The 20,327-nt window shown below is 34.7% G+C and overlaps 1 protein-coding gene across 2 annotated transcripts in view; it reads right to left on the bottom strand.

Moving 5' to 3' along the window:
* The window catches only part of tok (tolkin), a 34,893-nt gene extending 16,514 nt beyond the window's left edge, over positions 1-18,379 (bottom strand). The window contains exons 1-2 of one of the 2 annotated variants that reach the window (XM_011314742.1): positions 17,566-18,379; positions 17,234-17,472 (exon numbers count right to left, since the gene is read on the bottom strand). In XM_011314742.1, coding sequence (XP_011313044.1) covers positions 17,234-17,423 — 190 coding nt within the window. In that variant the 5' untranslated portion in view covers positions 17,424-17,472; positions 17,566-18,379. Of the gene's footprint in view, positions 1-17,233 lie in introns of both variants that reach the window. The other variant, XM_011314740.1, reaches the window with a different exon arrangement.
* Positions 18,380-20,327: the final 1,948 nt, after the last annotated feature.

The raw sequence follows: 20,327 nt of genomic DNA, 5'->3' as shown, positions 1-20,327 counted from the left end.
TTTTAATAAATTAATAATCGTTGTGTGTGAGAATTTCGCGAGTTATAGCATTTTTACACAATCACCACATTTTCCTGAACTTCTCCCGATCCACCCTACTCAACAGTACCTCACCAAACAAGGTTATGACAAGAATTTCGATATTTTGTTTGGATTTCGAGATTTTTGGGGAAAACAGATTCTAAATTCGATTTTGCAATTTAAAGGAATTTGAAAATTGGTACTAGCACGAAGACGACATTTTTTCGTTTTATTTGAATTTTCTATGAACTCTAAAAGATATTGCAATCAAAAAATGTATTTATTGGATTTTCACAAGATTTAATCAATTTTCAGAGAATAATGGGATTCCCTTTGGTATTTCCAATGGCGAAATTCCTTGAATAATTACCATTTTTTAATTTTTAATTTTGTACATTTCACATCAAAGAGATGCTCCCCGTGCGCTGTAATTCTCATAAAAAAAAGGGAAAAAACAAAAACGACGAAAAATGAATACTTGATTAAACGAAAACTGTCTGAAGCAGTTCTTTACCATAAATTATCATGCAATTCATTCAACAACAATAATTGAACTGATTATACACCGAACGACATGAATTACCCTGATTAATTAACGAAAGCTGAAGGCTTTTATGCATACATGGGTACATTGAATGGAGGGTGAATAAATCTCGCGAGTGATAAATACATTTCATCCCTCCAGATCCCAGAAATTACAGTGATTCACAGTATGAAGAGGTCGGAAGGGATAGCCCCTATATAGAATTAATCTGAAAATTCGTTGAATTACGTATCGGTATGTACTCAGCTTAAATATACCGGGGTTATCTGTCCATCAATTAATATAACGAATCGAGAAAAAAATTCAACTAACCGCTGCCACACGTACTGGACCGAACTAATTGATTTTGAATTTGCGTGAGACCCAGTGACGCATAACGATAAGCCCCCGCTATTCATCCAGAAGACAATGGAGTCGCATTTTTTTTTATTCATTTATTTTATTTCCATCGGATCGCCTGTTTACGTTTAATTAAACCCGTTAATGGATTAGCAATTGAAAAATTGATGATTGCGGGTGGAAAAATGTGAGTGACATCGGAATAACTGGCGGACAGTGGAAATTTCAGTTTCCGTTTTTCTATTTCAAATCAGAAGTTCAAAAATATTTTTAAAATCAGGGCGAATTTTACTAGACATTTTTGCCCCTGCGAAATTTATCGGTATTAACAGATTTTGTGGCGTGTAACATGTGCTCTTTTAAATGAATTACAATATCAGAGAGTTCAGTTTAATTTTATTTCTCTCTAGAAACGAATTCAGCGAATTAGTGTATTAGAAATGTAAGGGAATGGTGATTTATGTAATCACTTAATTCGTCGAGGAATTCATAAATGACAAAAATCGTAATTTATTTGGATCTCTGATTTGAATATTTTATTTAAAAAAATTTATTTGAGAGGGAAAATTCTCGGGACATAAAATAGAGTATTGCGGCGTTTTTATGGGGGAGTCGACCGAGGAAATAGTGTTTTATCCTATGAAAAAGCTATGCCTCCATATAAATGGGGAACGGCGGAAATTTCAGTTTCACATTTTCTATTTCAAACCGACAGTTCAAAAATATTTTAAAGATTTCCTCAAAATAAATTAAAAATTCTGCAGCTCTTCTCGTTATGTATTCCAATGTAATCCGAGGCTGAATTTCATTAGAAATTTATATTCCACTGAAATCCGTCGGTATTAATAGATTTTACGCCGAGTAAACAAGTTCTCATTAAAATTAATTTCGATTTCCAATAAGTAATTCTAGTAGTCTGTCCATCGAGAAACGATTTTTTCTCAATTAATCATTAAAAAATGCGAGTAGATAATTTATATAATGACTGGTTTTGTCAAAAATTGATAAATGACAAAAATAATTACTTATCATTATTTTTTATTTATCCTCACTGCAACTTGATATATAGTATAATTTTGTCAGATGAAAAAATGATAATTTATTTGGATTGCTGACTTAATTTCTTAATTTTTCGATTTTCTATTTGAGAAAGAAAATTCTTTTGATGTAACATAGGACTTGCGGTGTTTTTATAGGGAGTCGACAGAGGAATGTCGTTTTATTTTATTAAAAAGCAAGGGGTATGTATCGAGGAGCATCAGGTGCGTCGGTAGTGGGTTTATGGGAAAAACGGTGGATCTGGAAAAAGCAGGGATGTAGTAGAGTCAGGTACCATTAATTAATTCGGTGTACGGGGATTTCCAGAGGGCATTGCGAGGGAAAATCCCAGCTCTCCCATCACCTACGCATTTCATCCACTGCAAAATCTCTTCCCAATGCATCTGTTTTCCTGCTTAACGCGTATTTCACAATTCCCCAACAGAGCGAATAGTTAAAAGGCACCCGAGAAGGGGAAATAGCGAGTGGTTCACCATTCCACCCCATATCCACCCCATGGTATATATTGCTGTGAGGGATGGTTTATTTCCGATAGTACGTATATTTATGATTCGCAGCACCAAATTCACGACTTTGCTGTGTCCGGTGGTCTCAGTTCTCGCATTAATTGGCTATGGGAGCAGTCCAGGAGGGGAAAGAGTATTTTTCCCCATTTTTCCTTTATCAGAATCCATAGGTTATTAAGGGGTTTTTATTGGACATTATTCAGCGCGATAAAAATACGGTTGACATTTTTTTTTTCAAGTCTAGAGGAAAAAATAGGAAATGACGGGAATGAAATGAAAAAAAAAATTATTCATTAGTTTTTGGCATTTTTCAGACATTTAAACAAAATAAAATGAATAAATCAAAGTTTTCCAGTTTATAAGTAACAAATTGTAGATTAATTATCAAATAATTATACATTTTTTAATTCGGATAAAAGTGATAATGAATTGGATTATAATTATCATTAGTAATTGAAAAATTATAATCAGCTATTCATATATCTGTTTGAATATACGCTGTATATATGACCGATATAAACTCTAAATAAATCTATCGAAATGAATACCATGGAAAATGCCCATAAACAAATTATCTCAATAAATGCTCAACTCCATCTGATGCCTTGCGTTCTTGGTGTTACATTTCTTCATGATTCTTTGATCTTATATTCTAATATACATTTTAATAAAAGCTATTGAAAAGTTAATAAACTGTCGACAAAATTTGAATTTCATAATCCAATAAATCGCTTCGCAGTGAACGCACAGTGAGATTTGCTTGAATTTCCTCGCCTCAGCATTAATGCCGATGCTTTCCAGCCATGGAAGCAATCACTGCCAATCAACTCCGAAAATCACCAGGCGAATAATGAAAATACTTTCGTCTTTGAAAATGGGTCAATGAAGGTTTCGACCCAGCGACTGAATCCGTCGACGGAAGTAGTGTATAAACAACAATTGTGCCAGTTGGCGTCATAAATTGCCTATTGATATAGCGACGGTCAATTTGAAATTTTAATCGATCCCTCGCCTATTGTGGCTAGATGTACGAGTCATTTGCAGCAATAGTATCTGTGAACCGATGCTAGGGATATAAAACATACCGGACGAAGGCAGCAATCTCCGGAATCGATCCCCGGGCCAACCAATCGTGAAAACCACTTGGATTTCTTATTTTCTATTTCCAGGTGGGTACATGATGGTAAGAAATGTTGAAAGGGATGGTGGTGAGAAGAAATAGGGAGAATTTCCTCTTCACCAGGAACTCGGGGAATCCAACTTCCGACCATCGCTGCGATTTTCAGTCTTTCAGAATTTCCACTAAATCCCAACCTTTTCATCTGTGATTTCTCACACGGAGATAAATTTGTACTAACATTTATCCTGACCTTTCGTTATAGTCTAGGAAATTCGCTCTGACCAAATTGTTTAATCTAATTTTTAACCCGTAACAAAATTAAAAAATATATAATTATCATTTAAATTACGTCGAAATGATTATTACGCTTTTTTTCTGCAATTCACCGAATGCTATATTGTTTAAATATAATATCAGTTGAAATGATAATTTTTAAATTAATGTTAATAATTGTAATTTTCAATGATTATTGCCATAAAAATTGTTAGAAATAGAATTATTGCATTAACAATTATTATTATAAATTGTTCTCCGTAATTTTTTAGGTCATTTTTTCGCCCCTCTCTTTTTCACCGCCGAATATGACCTAATTTCAGGACTTGTATTTTAGAAAGGACATTTTAAAAGCTCTTGAGCCGCTTTACACTCGATTAACGATTTTTTTTCAAAAGCCAGCTAACAACTCTCTTTTCTTTTCACCATTTACTGACGTTTTATATATCTTTTTTCTTTTAACTTCTCTTTCCTGCGTTTCAAATGGAGCATAGACGAACTCTTTGTAGCGTGTGGGCTCTCACCTAATGTGAGACACTCAGCTTTCGCTACGGTTATTCCCAGAGTGCGTGGTGTATTGATTCATGTGAGGGGTGAAGAAGAGGGAAAGAGGAAGCCTCATATTTGAGACTTAGGATGGATTCTGGAGGGGTGATAGGAGGTTTGAATAATTGTGAGTTGTCCGGTGGTGATTACCCGTTTCGGATAGTGATTGCTTGACGAGCAGCTAAGATTTGCTCTGAATATTTCGAGATCATTCGAATCTCCATTTTGTTGTGAATTAAAATAAAAATCTATTCACTTTTCTGTTGGTCCTTTTGTTGTGGTGAACGACGGAGACTCTCACGATAGTTTGAGGCTTATTTCCGCCATTCATGGATTTACGATTTTACCTCCACTCGGATGATTGGTGTGTGGTTTTTTTCAATGGGTGGCTCTGGAAAGAGGCGAAACTGTGGTAGGACTTTTTTTTTTTTTAGTGGCTTGTGAATGGAATGCTTCAGTGATAGAGTGCGGTGAGTGGTTAGTGATTTGGCGATTTCATGTGTAGGTTGTATTCGACATTAGTGGAAGCACAATTTAGGTTGGGATGCGTGGGCTGTTCATCTCGTGATTTTCCAGTTGTAAATCTCTAGTTTTACTTTGCAGAATGGAATAAATTGAGAAAGGGCTTACTCCTCTCGAGTGAACAAAGCCATATCACTATTTTTAGGAATAAAAAATAATATCAAGTCAATTTTTCCTTGTCACTAATTCTTCACATCTAGTAATGATGTATGTGGACGTACTCACTCTCAATCACTTGATTGCTAATTAATTTCCAATTTTATGATTTTTTTTAATTAAAAAATTGTCACATTTGAATGCATCTGGTTCATTCATTCATTTTGAATTTCTTTTCAATGAGTACGAAATGCGAAAAACGCGGAAGCACTGAGAGTTTTTTTTTATTTCTCTGTGAATGGAAAATGTCAATAATAGATTGAGTGCAGTGGTCAGTGGTCAGTGATTTGCGGATTTTCGTATGCAGCGTAGGTGTTGTATTCTGGTATGACCGCAACCTTCATTCATCGCTGGCATGCGTGGGACCTGTCCGTGCTCACCTCGAAATTTTTGGTGTGCAAATCTTTGGCTGCACCAGTCAGAATGAAAAAAAATTGAAATGAATTTTCTTCACTCGAGTGAACAAAGACACTCCATCATTTTTTTAAATTAAAAAACTAACAATAATATTGTTATTCCAGTCCGAAAATTTCCTTCAATCGTATAACCTCTGGGGTTTTCACAGCCCCCATTCCTCACTGTCTGTCCTGAAGGAAAAACCTCCTGGCGAGGTAGAATTATTATTTTTATGAGAAACCAAAAAATTAAAAATGTCAGAAATTTTTACCGACGGTAATCGAACTGACAACTTTGCGGTCGATTATTTCTGTCCTTATTGACTCAAAAAAAATGGCGATTGTGATTGTAATTTCCTTTGTTCCTGTATTAATTTCTAATTCACTTGCAACTTAGTTCTAATTTCAGTGGTGGTAATCGGAGACACTGTTGATGAATATTGTGCACGTCATCAGAAAACAAAAGAATTAATGCAAAAATGTAAGAGGGGCGTAATTGCATTACGTGGTTGCGAAGTGCTTTCGTAGTGCAACGACGTCTTTTCGATCATGTAATAATCTGATTAATCGCTTCCAAGCGTCTCTCGGGAAGAATGCGTCTTCCATCAACTCAAGAATTTTCTGATATTGAACGATGAAAATAACGAAACTTGAGAGATATCCATTTATAACTGAAATTTTCATAAATTTCCTTGAAATTGCTGCGTTGTAATACTTCCGTAAGATAAAACTAACGCGAAGTGTCAAAGGTTCAAGTGTTATCGTTCCGTCTTTTGCGTTATTTACACATAGTTTTTCCAATGGTGCACGAAGGCGTCTGATGTATGAACCCACATATATTATTCCAGCGAAAACCAAAATATATCTGATATATTGAATTTTTTTTATAATATATTTTTCGTCTATTGACCGTTGTCCATGTGCACAAATGATGCATAAAAATTTTGAAATTCTAGCAATAATAAATTCTACAGATTCAGTCTCTGTGCGTAAAAATGTATCAGAAATATTTTGGACTTGAAATTTTCTAAAGTGGCTAGGAGGTCGAGGTTGATGTCAATCATGCAAGTTCATGTGGTACTATATCTTGTGACGGGAAGTTGTAAAGTTACAGTAGTTGAAGAAAATTTGAAAGGAAAATTTTTGGTGGGAAAAGTATATTCTGTAGAAACCGTAGGAATAATGCCAAGTGCAGTCGAGTGAGGTGTGACGACCGCAGAGAAGGTGAGGCACAAGAGGCTCTTAATTTTTCGTTTTAATTCATAAAGCTAGGGGGTGGTGGGTGAATGGGGCGGGTCGAGGGGGGGTGAGAGAAGGGGTGGCGGAAGTGGTTGTGGAACACTCTCAGAGACCTTTTCATCCTTTTGTCAAAAGACCCGACTATTCTTTCAGTTCTCACCGTGACAATTTTTCTTAGTGCCTCTTTCAATTCATTTTATCTTCTTTTTTCGTACTTCACCCTCTTTACAACAAATTTTCTGGCTTCCACCGTGACTTATGCATTTAACCCCATCCCCTCTATTATTTGTTGATTATTTCAATCGTTGTCGGAGATTTTACGAGCGGAAAGATATTCTGGATCATTAAAGTGTTGTACCAGCGATAAAACAGCAATTATTTTTCCAAGGGGCCGTCTTTGATTAATATCTCGGAATCTGGAATAGATAGTGCTATTTTTTTGTTCATTACTCTATTTCGTTCATCAAAAAAATAGTGATAACAATTTGTTAACGACTTAATTAAACAACGCGAACGAATTTTTAATGAAACCAAAGTAATCAAAATTAAAATCTTTGATAATCCATCATTTTCTCGGAGAAGTAGAAAAATAAATAATTAAAAATCAAAGGTTCTATTGATTTTCAGATGATTTTAATAGGAAAACATTGAAATTACTAATTAATCTATCTATAAAATCTATTAGTGGTAATTTTCGAAAAATTCAGTTGAGAGTGGATGAGAAATTGATAAAAAACATTTGGGGTTCAACCCTGAAAATTAAGACGAAAATTTACAACAGGGCGATGTAGACTCTATTCCGCCATCGCCCACGAAGATATCCTGGTAGGAATTTCATGAACGTCAAGTGACCTTGTCCACCAAGAATTCCAACCCGCATTCTCTAGTATCCTGGGGCTAATATTTGGAGCTAGAACATCGTCTCTTCACCGCCACGAATCTATCACCGAGAAAAAAATGGCCATCCCATTGTAGCCTCATCTTTTTGGAATTGAATTTCAAATATTTCTATCAACTAGCATTTCCGGTGAGTTTTAACCATCATATGAGAGTACATACGACAAATATTCAATACATGCAATCAGTAACAATACATTTAATATAGAAAATATAAAAAGTCTACATTTTTTCCTTTTACCATGAATGGACATGACTAATTAATTGAGTTCAGTTAATAAACTTTAATTTATTCATAAATACCACTCAAAAAAAATCATTTGGCCTTTTATTATCATATGCAGTTCATTCAGTTTCATGATTTTGTATATAATATGATATATTATATCATATAAGAGATTTCATTTAATATCTTCTCATTTAAATTCAGATAGAGAAAGTTTTTCGAATGATTGTTAAAAATAAATATTTTTCGTACTTCGATTTGCTATGAAAGCAAATCAAATCAAATAAAATCAAATCAGTTTACGATCGCAGCGAGATCGTGGTGGGGGTAGTCTCATATAGTCGAATTCGTTTCTCCTAAAGCCCTGTGCACGCGGCTATAACATTTCTAAAAGTTTCCAAAAATTTTTCATAAGAATTTTCACTGACGGGTTTCTCCTCTTTTTATATGGATAGTATTAATATTGTTTATATATTTTTGGTAACCATTTTCGACCATTTAATTTATTTTTAAGTTCCAGGAAAATATAACAGTAATCCTGACAATATCAAATCGGTTTTAGCGTCGGCGAATATTTTCCCAAGGTTTCCATTTTCTTCACGCGTCAAAAAGATAATACGAGTTTCCACGAGATAACGGAATGATATTCTTCATGATCCCTTTGACTCGCAAGGAAAATACATTCAATTTACTCGGAATGTCGACTTTGCGTGGAATTTTTCCGTTGCACAACACCAACACCGAATAAAAAATCATTGACAGCGATTTTATAAATAAAAATCTAGTTCGATCAGGGAATCTTCTGGTCAAAAATTATGATTTTTTGTTTTGATCATTTCAATTGTTAACTTCTTGCGCAGAAAAAAATTGCGTCTTCATAAAAATTAATAATTAAACGAGTGCTAAAGTCATCAATTTCTCGAATAATGGGCAAGAGTGAAAAATGCGTCACGCAAATCATCAGTGCATAAACTAGGCTTATATCTGAGTACACATAAGCAGTAAGGTTTAATTGGTTTGCGTCAATTAGTGGGCAAGCGCTCGTTAGCGTTAAACGGCTCAATAAGAGTTTGCAGAGAACTCCAGCTGGACAGAACGCTCGTATCCCGAGTGGCAGATGAGCTTCGTCAACTCGTCATACGCCATATTTGGATTAAATACACATGCATATGACAGCTAATTAAATTTTCTCCGCTGCATTATTCATTTTAAGTTTATTTCAGTCTAAAGTTTTACGTATTATTTTGGAATGAATACCAGAGTGAAATTATCCGCGTAATCTGATTCTGTTTTATAATCATATTAATCTTTCACTGTATTTATTACTGAAACCATTATTTTTACTTTCATCTCGGGTCATATTTCCTACAATTTACAATTTTTCAAAAATTATCTCTAACTGAAAAATCATTCTTTCCTTTAATAAAATCCGACAACTTTTGACTATTTTTCTTCTAATCTACCGCGGTATATATGAATAAGGAATAATTGGTAATTCGAGACACGTGCATGAAGTTCGTCTAAATCGCAATATCTCGGAATATCTCGAAACTCGTAAGACTGACTTCCTATTGGTCAACTCGAATCGGGAAATTCAAACTCGGTGCGCGGAATGCGCAGTAGATCTCGTATGACAATAATCGGTAATAAATTTGCATTAATTGTCCAGTGATTAGAAACAAATGGGGATTTTTCTCCTGAAGTAAAATTTCTTAACGACGAATTGAGTGAAATTTCATCATGAACCCAAGTGACCCTGAAGGGTTAAGCAATCCGTCCATGGATTGCGGTAGGTTTGCACCGACTTTGGGTGCATACCTTGCGTGAGGTACGTGACTGTTGGGAAATATACTAGTCATAGACGCGTAGACATTAAGGGGAGATCTCTCTCTTCTCTCTCTTACTATGTGATATGCAAAAGCACGTGCAAAGCTACGTGTGGATTTTGCGAGGGATACACAACCCTTCGTGCGCTATCCCCATACATTCCTGAGATTCATTAAATGCCAAAGTGCCACTAGCACATGCTATGAATTATTAAAACAGCAAAAAAGCAACAAAAGAGGGAATAAGAATGTCCGCGATATAAAAATAATACTTTACTTATTCAGGTAATCCTAAAAAATTAATTAATAGGGCTCGCAGCCCCTAAACGATAAATCAGAGATCAAATCGGGGGCCTATAAATTTTATTAATAAAAATCTTTAATGTTATAAAGAAATTATATACATAGAATAAAGAGTATCTGTAAATATATATAGAGTATCATATGTATATGTAAAAAAAATGTATAAAAAAAATTAAATATAATTTTTTTATATTATAAGTAATCAATTATAATATATAATAATCTGATAATGAAAAATATTATTTTCATATGCTAAGCTATGTGGTGAGATTCGGTAACACATTTCGTGACATTTGGAATTTTTCTAAAGGAACTATCAGGAAAGTGCCACCACCAGTGGAACACTGGAATCTCGATCTTTCCGGGATTTCACGGTGTAAAATAGTCGTGGGGTTTTATATGGGGTGAGCAAGAGGATATAATACTGGAAGCGTAACACCCGGGAGACTTTGGAAGTCGAGCCGGATATGCGAGGAGAAGCGCCCGACGTGCCACTACGACCCCTTGACCTTAATCCCTTTCGACCACTCCTAGAGCCACTTCTCTGTGTACCGTTCACCATCCTAGGGATAGTTACATGGAGATTCTGGACAAACCACCACCCACCCGCAACAAGTTCCTGATTCTTTGTTCCAAAAACTAAGACTTGGTGCGCGTTTTGCATTCCTATAATCATCATATGGGGCACATGAAAAATACATGAATTCGATAGATCGATTCTATAGTAATATCAAATAATAATAATAAAATAATAAGAATAATATGAAATAATAATAATAATAATAATGACAATAATAATATGAAATAAAATAAGAATGAAATTTCATTTTTGGATAAAAAATGAGATTTAATTTTTTTTCAATACATATATATTATTAAATACAGTAGTTACTGAAAAAATAATTTTCAGTTGTATATGCTCCTGGGAAACCTTATATTTCGTTTTATTTTTGTTTAAAAATTTGGCGTAAGCCGCAATATCAATTTCTTCTGTATTTATTCTTGGAGTGAGAAACCGTGACAAATATCGCTTCGTCCTCGTCCCTCACGAAATCTCGGGACAATTCTAGCATCTTTGATTAACGAAGGTAAATAAACCTGCACACTCCACGACAAAAGAGATCAGATCAAATCAGTCTATCCGCGACATTCATACACGACTAGTTTAATTTCTCCATCCGATGTAAACACATCTCGCCGTAAATATAGTCTCCATTTTAATACTTGACACTCATTTATATGATAAAATATACATGCACCAAAAAATTTATTAAGATTTAATTATTACTCTGCAAGTTAATGACGAACGCAACCCATAGCTTTCATCATTTTTTCCAACTGTAAAGGGGGAAAGTCAAAATAAATCGATTCTCATCGTAATTATTAACGTCTAATTGCTATTTATCTTTCTATACAATTTCGAGATTAAAAGTAAAAATTATACATTTTATTACAATCTGCAACAAATAATTTTTCAGTCACGGTTTTTTGATTGAAAATATTTACATTGCAGTGAAAACTTCAATCTTTTGTAAAATCGGAGTAAAAATAGCGATTTCTACCACAATATTAGTATCTGCGCGCGAGAGTAAATATTCCTATAAATTCTCCCCATAAATCCGCAGAAATGTGTCCTAATTTTTTTACCCATTCCTCCCACCACTCACACTCTACAAAAATAATACGAGTTTTCCCGAGATAACGAAGTGACGTTCTTCATGATCCCTTCGGCTAGCAAGATAAATAAATTCAGTTTACTCAGTACCTCTCCACCGAGACGAAAAAAAAAACTGCCAGTCTCTGGTGATTAGACACCCCCTGCACTCTATCATGCAACCCAATCATCGATAATTCGTATAGATATATTGAATCTCTTTGTTTTTCTTTTTTATCTCTCGTCACGGTAAACAAAGCTGTTGGGGAATTCGGTGAAAACGCTGGACGAATTTAAATGCAAATTCCCCAAATGCAAATCCCTATATTTTGCTCCACCTTTTTAATCTTTTCTCTTTACCATTTTTTTAGCTTCAACGAGAGGGATTCTAATCAAAAGTGAACTTCAACTCCACCTCCAACTGGCATTCACCTTAACTGGCCAATTCACGTGGTCGTTTTCTGGGCTCAACTGCAAATTTTTTTATTCACCAGTTTGTTATTTTTTTTTTTATTTCACTTCTTTCTCTCCGACGAGTTTCAATTCCTCTTTTTCTTCCCTTCCAGTCTCTCTCTTCTCTACCTCTCTGATGGTACTTAAAAACCGGAGTTACGCCGCAGTGAGATATTTGGAGGTGTGCTCACTACGTTTTTATTACGGTTGGGTTATTTCACTCGGCTTCAAGGGGGTGGGGTGTTTTTGCCAGAGAAGGGGGAGGGTAATGTTTTTCGGGATTTTCGATTATTTGCAGGCAATTAGGGGTGAATTATTGAAATAATTTTCTTGTTTTATGGGCGCTGTTTAGTATGTTCATGAAGAAAAAATACTGAAATTTCCAGAGGAGAATTTACGTCGGAAACTGACGGGTTGTAGAGATGTTTTTAACTTATCACTTACAACCGAGTCATTACACGAAATCTATAGATCGGCACGAATTTATGATTTATTTTCTTCCAAAAAGAAAGTGACGGAATTTTTTTATGTTGATATAAATATTGAGAGGGTTGATTCCAGGTCGTTATCACCATAATCATCCCCTAGAGTAATTAAATTACGATTATTCACCCCAACTCGAAATATAAAAAACGAAATAATTTCGTAATTTAGTTTTCATAATTTTCCTGGTTCCTCGATTGAAATTGCCAATTTTAAAGTCAGAGATCAATTTAATACTTCCCACGCACGTTTTTTCCGAATGAAAAAATGTTGGCGTACAGAGCGATAAAATTATCCCGATTTTTCAGAGCTTGAAATTCCGCATTGAATGGCACAGAACGGAGCAATTTGAATTAAAAATATTGTTGAATAGAATTCAATACCTGGAATGACGTTCCATGCGAAATTAATTAAAGAATTGAACACAAGCCGTGATCCGATGAAATATTTAATTAAAATACAGATCGGGGTGGTGGGGAATATTATAATTAGAACAAGGAAAAGGTTTAGGTGAAACTCGTCATTTTTTTTTTTTATTAAACACTGGTAAAAGTGCACGCATGCGATGGAATTGGAACGGAAAAAGCTGTTAGTAACTTGCAGTGGGATGAACTGTTTGTTTGAGGCTTTTTTCCTTGAGATAGTGAAGTTGAAACTCGCGTGTCGGATACGTCATGCACGAACTCATCTCCACGAGAAGAATAGACACCGATGAGTGCACAACTCTCTCAGTTTTATCGAGTCATCACGTGGGTAGAATTCATTTTTATTTTAAACAAAAGAGACTCATCCATTGGAGTAATTCTACTAATCAATCAATTTACGCATAACACAATTATTCGATAGTAAAAGTGGTGCTAAAAATTCTACCTTTCAATTTTTTTTCCCTTCAAAAAGGTAAAATGATATCACATTTAAAAAAAATTATAAATAAAAATCATTCATTATTATTATTATCATTATTATTATTATTATTATTATTGTTGTTTTTATTATTCGTGCGGCTGCAATTTTATAGCTTCCCCAAATTTTTCAATGAAATTAATAAGAATTTTTTGAGAGACTTTTTTTTTTAATCTAAGTTTATCCATGTGGGACCTCTCATATGAATAATCAATGCAATTTCTTTCTACCAATTTCACCACCTCAAAATTAATTATGATTGCTTGAAGCATTACTCTACCGTGAAGAAAAACTGCATAAACTACTTCACCGGTTAGAAAACTTCTTCGGAAACATGAATACCCTTGATGTAGTGGAAAACTCAATTTCCGGAAAATTTTCTCTGACTTGGTTTTTAGGAAAAAATTCAGTGAGTGTGCAGTGCGCAGAGAAATTTTGAATGATCTAGCCGCTTGGGAGAAATTATCTAAGAGTTATAAAGATTTTCTCAAATGATTGGATAATTTTTAGTGAGCAGTTGAAAATCTTGACTAAACTGTAGACTAATTTTACCCGAACACAACACGGTTACCAAATGGATAGGCAATTTTAACTTATTCTTTCTCTCAGTGTATCTCCAATTGAATTGGTATCCAAAGCTAGAATCCCTCCGGGGTGAAACAGAATTTTAAAAAAGTAGTTCTCGAAGTCTTTCTCTATGAGGGAGTCTTTCACGTATTGTGAATATTCAGAGTATCACAAGCATTCCTAAAAACTTTATCCCGGATGGACTATTGTACGGAAAGATTTATTACGAATATCTCATTCCTTCAGTTGAATATTACAGACATGTCTTCTGATCTTCCTTCCTAGCTGAATTCTCCTCGCAAATATTCACTCGAAAATCGTTGAAAGACTCGTGGATCCCCTGCACTCCCTTCGAGAATATTTTTTATTTCCAGTAAAAAAAAACAAAAAGGTTTTAGAAATTGGTTCGTCAGATGGAGAAAAATGGACAGCTTGTTACACATATCTCGACACAGTTCGTTGGAGAAAAAAAGTCAAAGAGAGCAAAGAAAAGAGTTGAGAAGGCCTGGGGGTCCCTGTTTTTGCTCGTTAACTCGTCTTACAGACTTCCACAGGGAATTCGAGACAACGGTGAAAAAAATTTCGTCGACGAGAAGAGAAGTGCAAGGCACTGTGTAATCGCCAATTCTCCCGGATGATTTTTCGTGGATTAACTGCCAAACAAAAAAGTCATTCACTAATTCGACGCAAACGGAACAAGAACAAATAAACTCATGAGATACTTCGTTGAGAAAAAATTTGGTGAAACAGATTTTTTATTTCTGAATTCCAGAAATTTTTATCAACTTTAATCGTTTCAATGATCTAAAAATTATTATAATTTGTAATGATTTGTAATATTCATCGATATTTTGCATTGCAGCGGTAACAATAAAGGGATATCAAGAAAATAATTGGAAATGTCCAATTTTTGAAAACCCTGACTTAAACATTAAACAATTTTTAAAAGTAAATTCTAATAGATCGGTTAACAGTTGAACTTCAACCAGTACTCGATCTCAGGTCAAAGGGAATGAAGTTCCCAGAGTTTAAATAACTTCAGTCTAGCATATTGACTCTGAAGGAATTTTCATTCTGATACTCTCCTTAAAAATGCAATAAATCCAGCAACAATTACATTTATTGCATAAAAATTGCAGACAACCTTCCATCTGTTGCCAATACCGTAACTTTTTTATACTATCAATTAAAACAATGGAGCACATTAAAAAAAGCCTGAATGAAGTATTCATTCGATTGAATAATAATTGTTACTTCCATTGAATGCACATTCATCCAATAAAATCTAAATGGATATTCAATTCGCATTGAGAAGTGGAGGGATTTTTCTTTGATAATTATAATGGGAGAAATATCAATGAGAAAAATTCAAAGTAGATTGAAAGTCTGCAGAATTGCTGACTTGGGTCCTTTTGCAGATAAATTTCTGTAATGGTTTGCACGGTTGAGCTGTCGTCAAGGCAGTACTGGGGTTGATTTACTTCTTTCCCTCGTTCAAATAATCTATAGAAAATCGTATAACGAGGCGTTCTATTGGGGGATGTTTCACCAAGCGAAGTATGCGAATGACATTATCCAATAGTTTTTGATCTCCATCTGAAGTATGATCTCAACAGAGTAATCTTCACCACAATACACAGCAATTAATGTCATCACAGTATGTGACAATTCAATTTGCCCTCCCTCATCTACCATTTTACAAGCATCAGAATTATCTTCACGTCCTCATGGAAGGAGACTGGACGTTCATGGCCAGCTGACCACAATTGTTTCAATTTTTTTATTAAAAATACTGCATGTCTAACGAGTTATTGGCGGTAACTTCTAATTGTTTAGGTTTATTATTAATTTCTGGGATATCGTGGATCAGATATTTTTCTTCATTTTTAAATGTGGCAATTTTTACGGCAATGAAACTTCGTGGGACATTCCATAATAATAAACCTCAGAGACTGTATATTTTTTCACGTTTATTTTGTGACGTGTTTCTCACATATTTGGAAAAAACTTGAAAAATGAGAAGATATCGGCAATAACTTCTTAAAGTCCACTGAAATTTCGTAATCATTGAAAGGACAAAAATACATTTTCCTCATTTTTCTGATTAATATCACTTTGTCATGTGACGTACGTTGTACTTAAATTAAAAAATAATTACGATTGCACTACGATAAATGGAAAATTCTGAAAGAGTCGTAACAGAAAAAGTTTTATAGCTATTTTTGCTGACAATAATTTCGATTTCAATTTCATCTGCCCTAAGAATTTCAGCAATTTTTAATAAAAATTATAGCATTTTTCCAGAAGAAAAAAAAACTGTTTGACTGATGGTTCAATTTTCTTTCGATTGGGTCCCACCTCGTACTAAAATGCGCTACAAAAGTTTTCATTGTGGAAAAGGCTATAAACCAAAGAGAAGTGCAACATTGGCAATTGGTAGAAGGTGAGTGATTCAGAGTGATCCAGGGAGGTTGAGAGGTGGATAGATGAGAGATAAAATAGAAGAGATTTTTACTATTCCTCCTGTCTCTTTCTACGGCATTCAATCTCGTTTCCGGTCAGGGGCACTTTGGGACAGGAGATAAGAGGCTCTTCTTCGAGCCCACCAGTGTCTTACAGGCCAGGATCATCCCATCCTCACAATTTATTTTCATTGATATCACTATAAACTTCGATCAATAGATTCTGGAGCAATTAAAAACTCATTTCTTCAACTTCCACCCAAAACAAATATTTTTCTATGAGAATAACTCTCAAATTTTTTATGAAATGAAAAAAAAATCAACAGTATTCCTCCAAATATAATAAAATAATAAAAACGTTTGGGAATTTCTACCCACCACGGCATAAGGACAAATATCCCGAGCGTACAATAATTTTCCTGCATTTCCCCTCAACTTTTTAAAAATCCATAAAATTTTATAAAAACATACAGGAAAATTATTGCATGCTCATTAACTTCGTGAGTCATGAAATAATCATAAATGATAGAAACGGTTTATTTTTTCAAGTCTTTCGAAATTCGGTAATTTAGGCTAAAAGGGCGCAGAATATTTTTACATTGATCTCAAGGGATTTAAGAATTTCGTAGAAATACCAGATCGACTATTTCTTGAAGGCCAAATATTCACTTCCTCTTCGAATCATCCACTCGTCAACAATAAAATCATGATTGGTAGCAATAAAAAAACCATAATTTACCTGCTTTACAGACATCGAGATCGAGATCCCCGGTAATAGAATGTGGAAACTGTCCATTAACTAACTCCTCAATGGTAAATCTCCTCCTCCCCTGGACAATCGTCTCATTATTCCCCAGTAAAACACGACACGTGATTCTCTCCACAAAGAAAATCGGAACAACAGTAAGAAGCACCAAATGCAGCTTCATCTCTGCAGAGCTTTTCAACCAGATCAACAGGCACTGCACTCTCTTTCCACTGAGTCATAACAAAATCAGCCCTTTCGAGGATAAAAAAAAAACTGGACTCATCCCAGCAAAACAAAAACTCAAATCATATAATCCGATTTACCTTACGCCCGCGCTAAACCTCTACCCTTTACCTTATTTCCACTTTCTCCCTAACTTCTCCCTCAATTTTTATTCCTCCACTTGGTGAAATCCCTCTCGCCTTTTCCTTTATTGTTCATATAAATTTAAACTTCACCTGACACGTCAGTATTTTCGCGCTCCTCAAGACGACAATTTACTTTTCAGTATCTCAATTTATAATTCGGAGATTTTATGACTGGAGTTTATCCATTCAATCGATTGGTGATTTAGATCTCGAGGCTCTTTGTGAATAATTGTTATTTATTTCGGTGTTCACTCGTTTAGAGTTGCTCTGAATTCGGGTAATGAGTTTTAGGGTTTGAAAAAAGGGGATATGGGGGGTTTTTAATTGACAACTGAATAGTCTCGGGTGAATGTCTCTATTTTCACAATTTTACTGGTTAAACGTTGCGTGGCGGTTGATAATCGGTCAGTTCTCTGACGACTGCAGGTCAAAGTTCGAGGGAGTTTTGACTCGTATAGATTAACGGTTACTCTACACACATGTTCGCGGATTTTTTAAACATTTTTTGATCTGTTTGTTGACAAGTGCACACGCGTTGATGGAGTTGTTTTGGGGGCGAGTTGGAGATGATGGAGATGATGGAGTTGTTGTGTTGAGTGGCGGGTTATGCGTCCGTCCGTTGGTTTGCCACGGGCCGACTAGATGTGACGTTCGAAAGCGCGCGCCCCAAGGAGGTGAAGCCACGAGAGAGCGCCCAGGCATATACCAACGGGTGGGGGATTTCGTTTTCTTTCCTCTTACCACCGCTAACAAGGGTAACTCATTTCTATCCTCATACCCTATTTCCATTATCTGAAAAAAAAAAAAACAAAAAAAAAATTCGAGAATCGAAAAATCGGCCAGATGCCAAATTCCATTCGAAATAAAATAATAATTTATTGGAAAATTTGCACTGGGAGTTCAATTAAGGGAACAGGTTTGAAAATGTAGAAATCTCGAAACCTCAGTCATTCGAATTTTTCATGATGAAAGCTTGCTGGCTTCAATTTTATTTTTTTAATTTTAGATAATTGGGGTTCGCGGGGTTAATCATGAGGGATTTTTTAGGCTTGGGGAAATTGGGGGTGTAATGCGATTGGAATTATTTAATGAGTTCATAGACTAGTTCCTTTATCTGAAAGAAAAACAAGAAAACATTCATTTATTGGATAATTTACACTGAAAATCAAATTAATTTTCTATTTAAAAAATTAATTATCGAAAATTTAGAAAGCTCGGAATATCCGTAAGTCATCAGAATGTTTTAATTCGGAAATGTTGAAGTTTTCAATTTGCATTAAAAGCGGTCATTGAATTTCTCATTTATCTTGAAAATTATAAGTGATTTTTTAGTGAATGGTTGACTTTTCAGCCTCGTTGAGGCGAAGATTCTGGTGAATATCCTTGCAGATTTTTTTACAAACTCAGACTTGTAAAAATATATATATTTTTTAAGCGTGGCATCTTCCGTTATTGCGGGATAATTTGAAACTTTTTTACGCCTCGAGAAAAATGACTCGACAGGGCTGAATTATTAAAGGGAATTTATGGAGCTGTAATTTTCCAAGGGTAATTCCTTGGTAAATAACTAAAACCTTCATCGACTTCTTTAAAATGTTTTTCACTCTTCAATGATAACAAAAAATTATGGAAAAAATCATTACAATTGCTTTTCATTTCGATAAATACCACTTTTCAACCACCGATTTCTGATAGCAACCAAAAAACTAGTGAGCGAAAACTTTTGGTTTTGAATTGCTAGAACAATAAAAAATTGATAAAACGTGATGATTCATTGGGGATTGATCTTCGCGTGAATATTTACGTGAGTTTTGGTTCTTACGAAAACTTCTGTTCTAGCAATTATCCGAACGAATATTTTACGTATGAATCGATGAATGTCCGAAAGCACATGTTCCTTCCCCCGGGCCACAAAATCGCCGAGGGGATTTGACAAAAAAGAAAGGGAATTATACTGATTCCATGTATAGATAGTTCGGCTATCGAATTACTGTTAAGGGATCACCCTTTCGGACACCCTTTACGTCAGCCGCAGACCTTTGGGGTTTAAATTTACGTCGCAAAACCCCAGCCCTCTAAATCTTCATACCTACAATAATTTTAATTTTTTTTAGTTACGTCATTTTAATTTCTATTTTAATTTCAATTTTTCTATCTTCATACCTACGATAATTTTAATTGGGAAACTAGGATAAGTGTATTTTTTTTTATGCCAGTTTTGTGCGAATATCTCGGAATTGGAGAAGATAACAAATTTTTTGCTTCAACATTTTTTGTAGACAAACATTAGAGCTACAAAAAAGGTATTTATGAAAATATCGATATTTTCCTTCACTTGCGGAATATTGGTTAGAACCTGGTGACGAAAAAAATGCACTTGTCCTAGCTATCGCCAATTAATAGACATTTGTTGATCTTCAAAAGTTCATCAGTTGTATCTGATTTAGTTTTGTTTTTGTAACGTTATTGCAGGTTTTTCCTTTTTTTCGATTTTTTGCATTTTCTCATCGTTATGTAACGTTTGAAAATTCACGTTTATTGCTAATTATCATAGGATTCTCTGTTATTTATCCGGATATATTCAATGAGCTCTTTACATTGCCGTTGGAATTATTCGACTCCGTCCGTTTGATCAAGAATTATTGTTGACAATCGATGTCACATTTTGAAAAAGAGTAATTCCGTTCAAATAAAATTCGTAATGATCTCTGTTATCC

Source organism: Fopius arisanus, unplaced genomic scaffold (genome assembly GCF_000806365.1).
Source record: "Fopius arisanus strain USDA-PBARC FA_bdor unplaced genomic scaffold, ASM80636v1 scaffold00207, whole genome shotgun sequence".
In the NCBI taxonomy this organism is placed as follows: domain Eukaryota; kingdom Metazoa; phylum Arthropoda; class Insecta; order Hymenoptera; family Braconidae; genus Fopius; species Fopius arisanus.
Note: the sequence above shows the minus strand (reverse complement) of the source record. Positions and strands in the feature narration are given on the sequence as shown.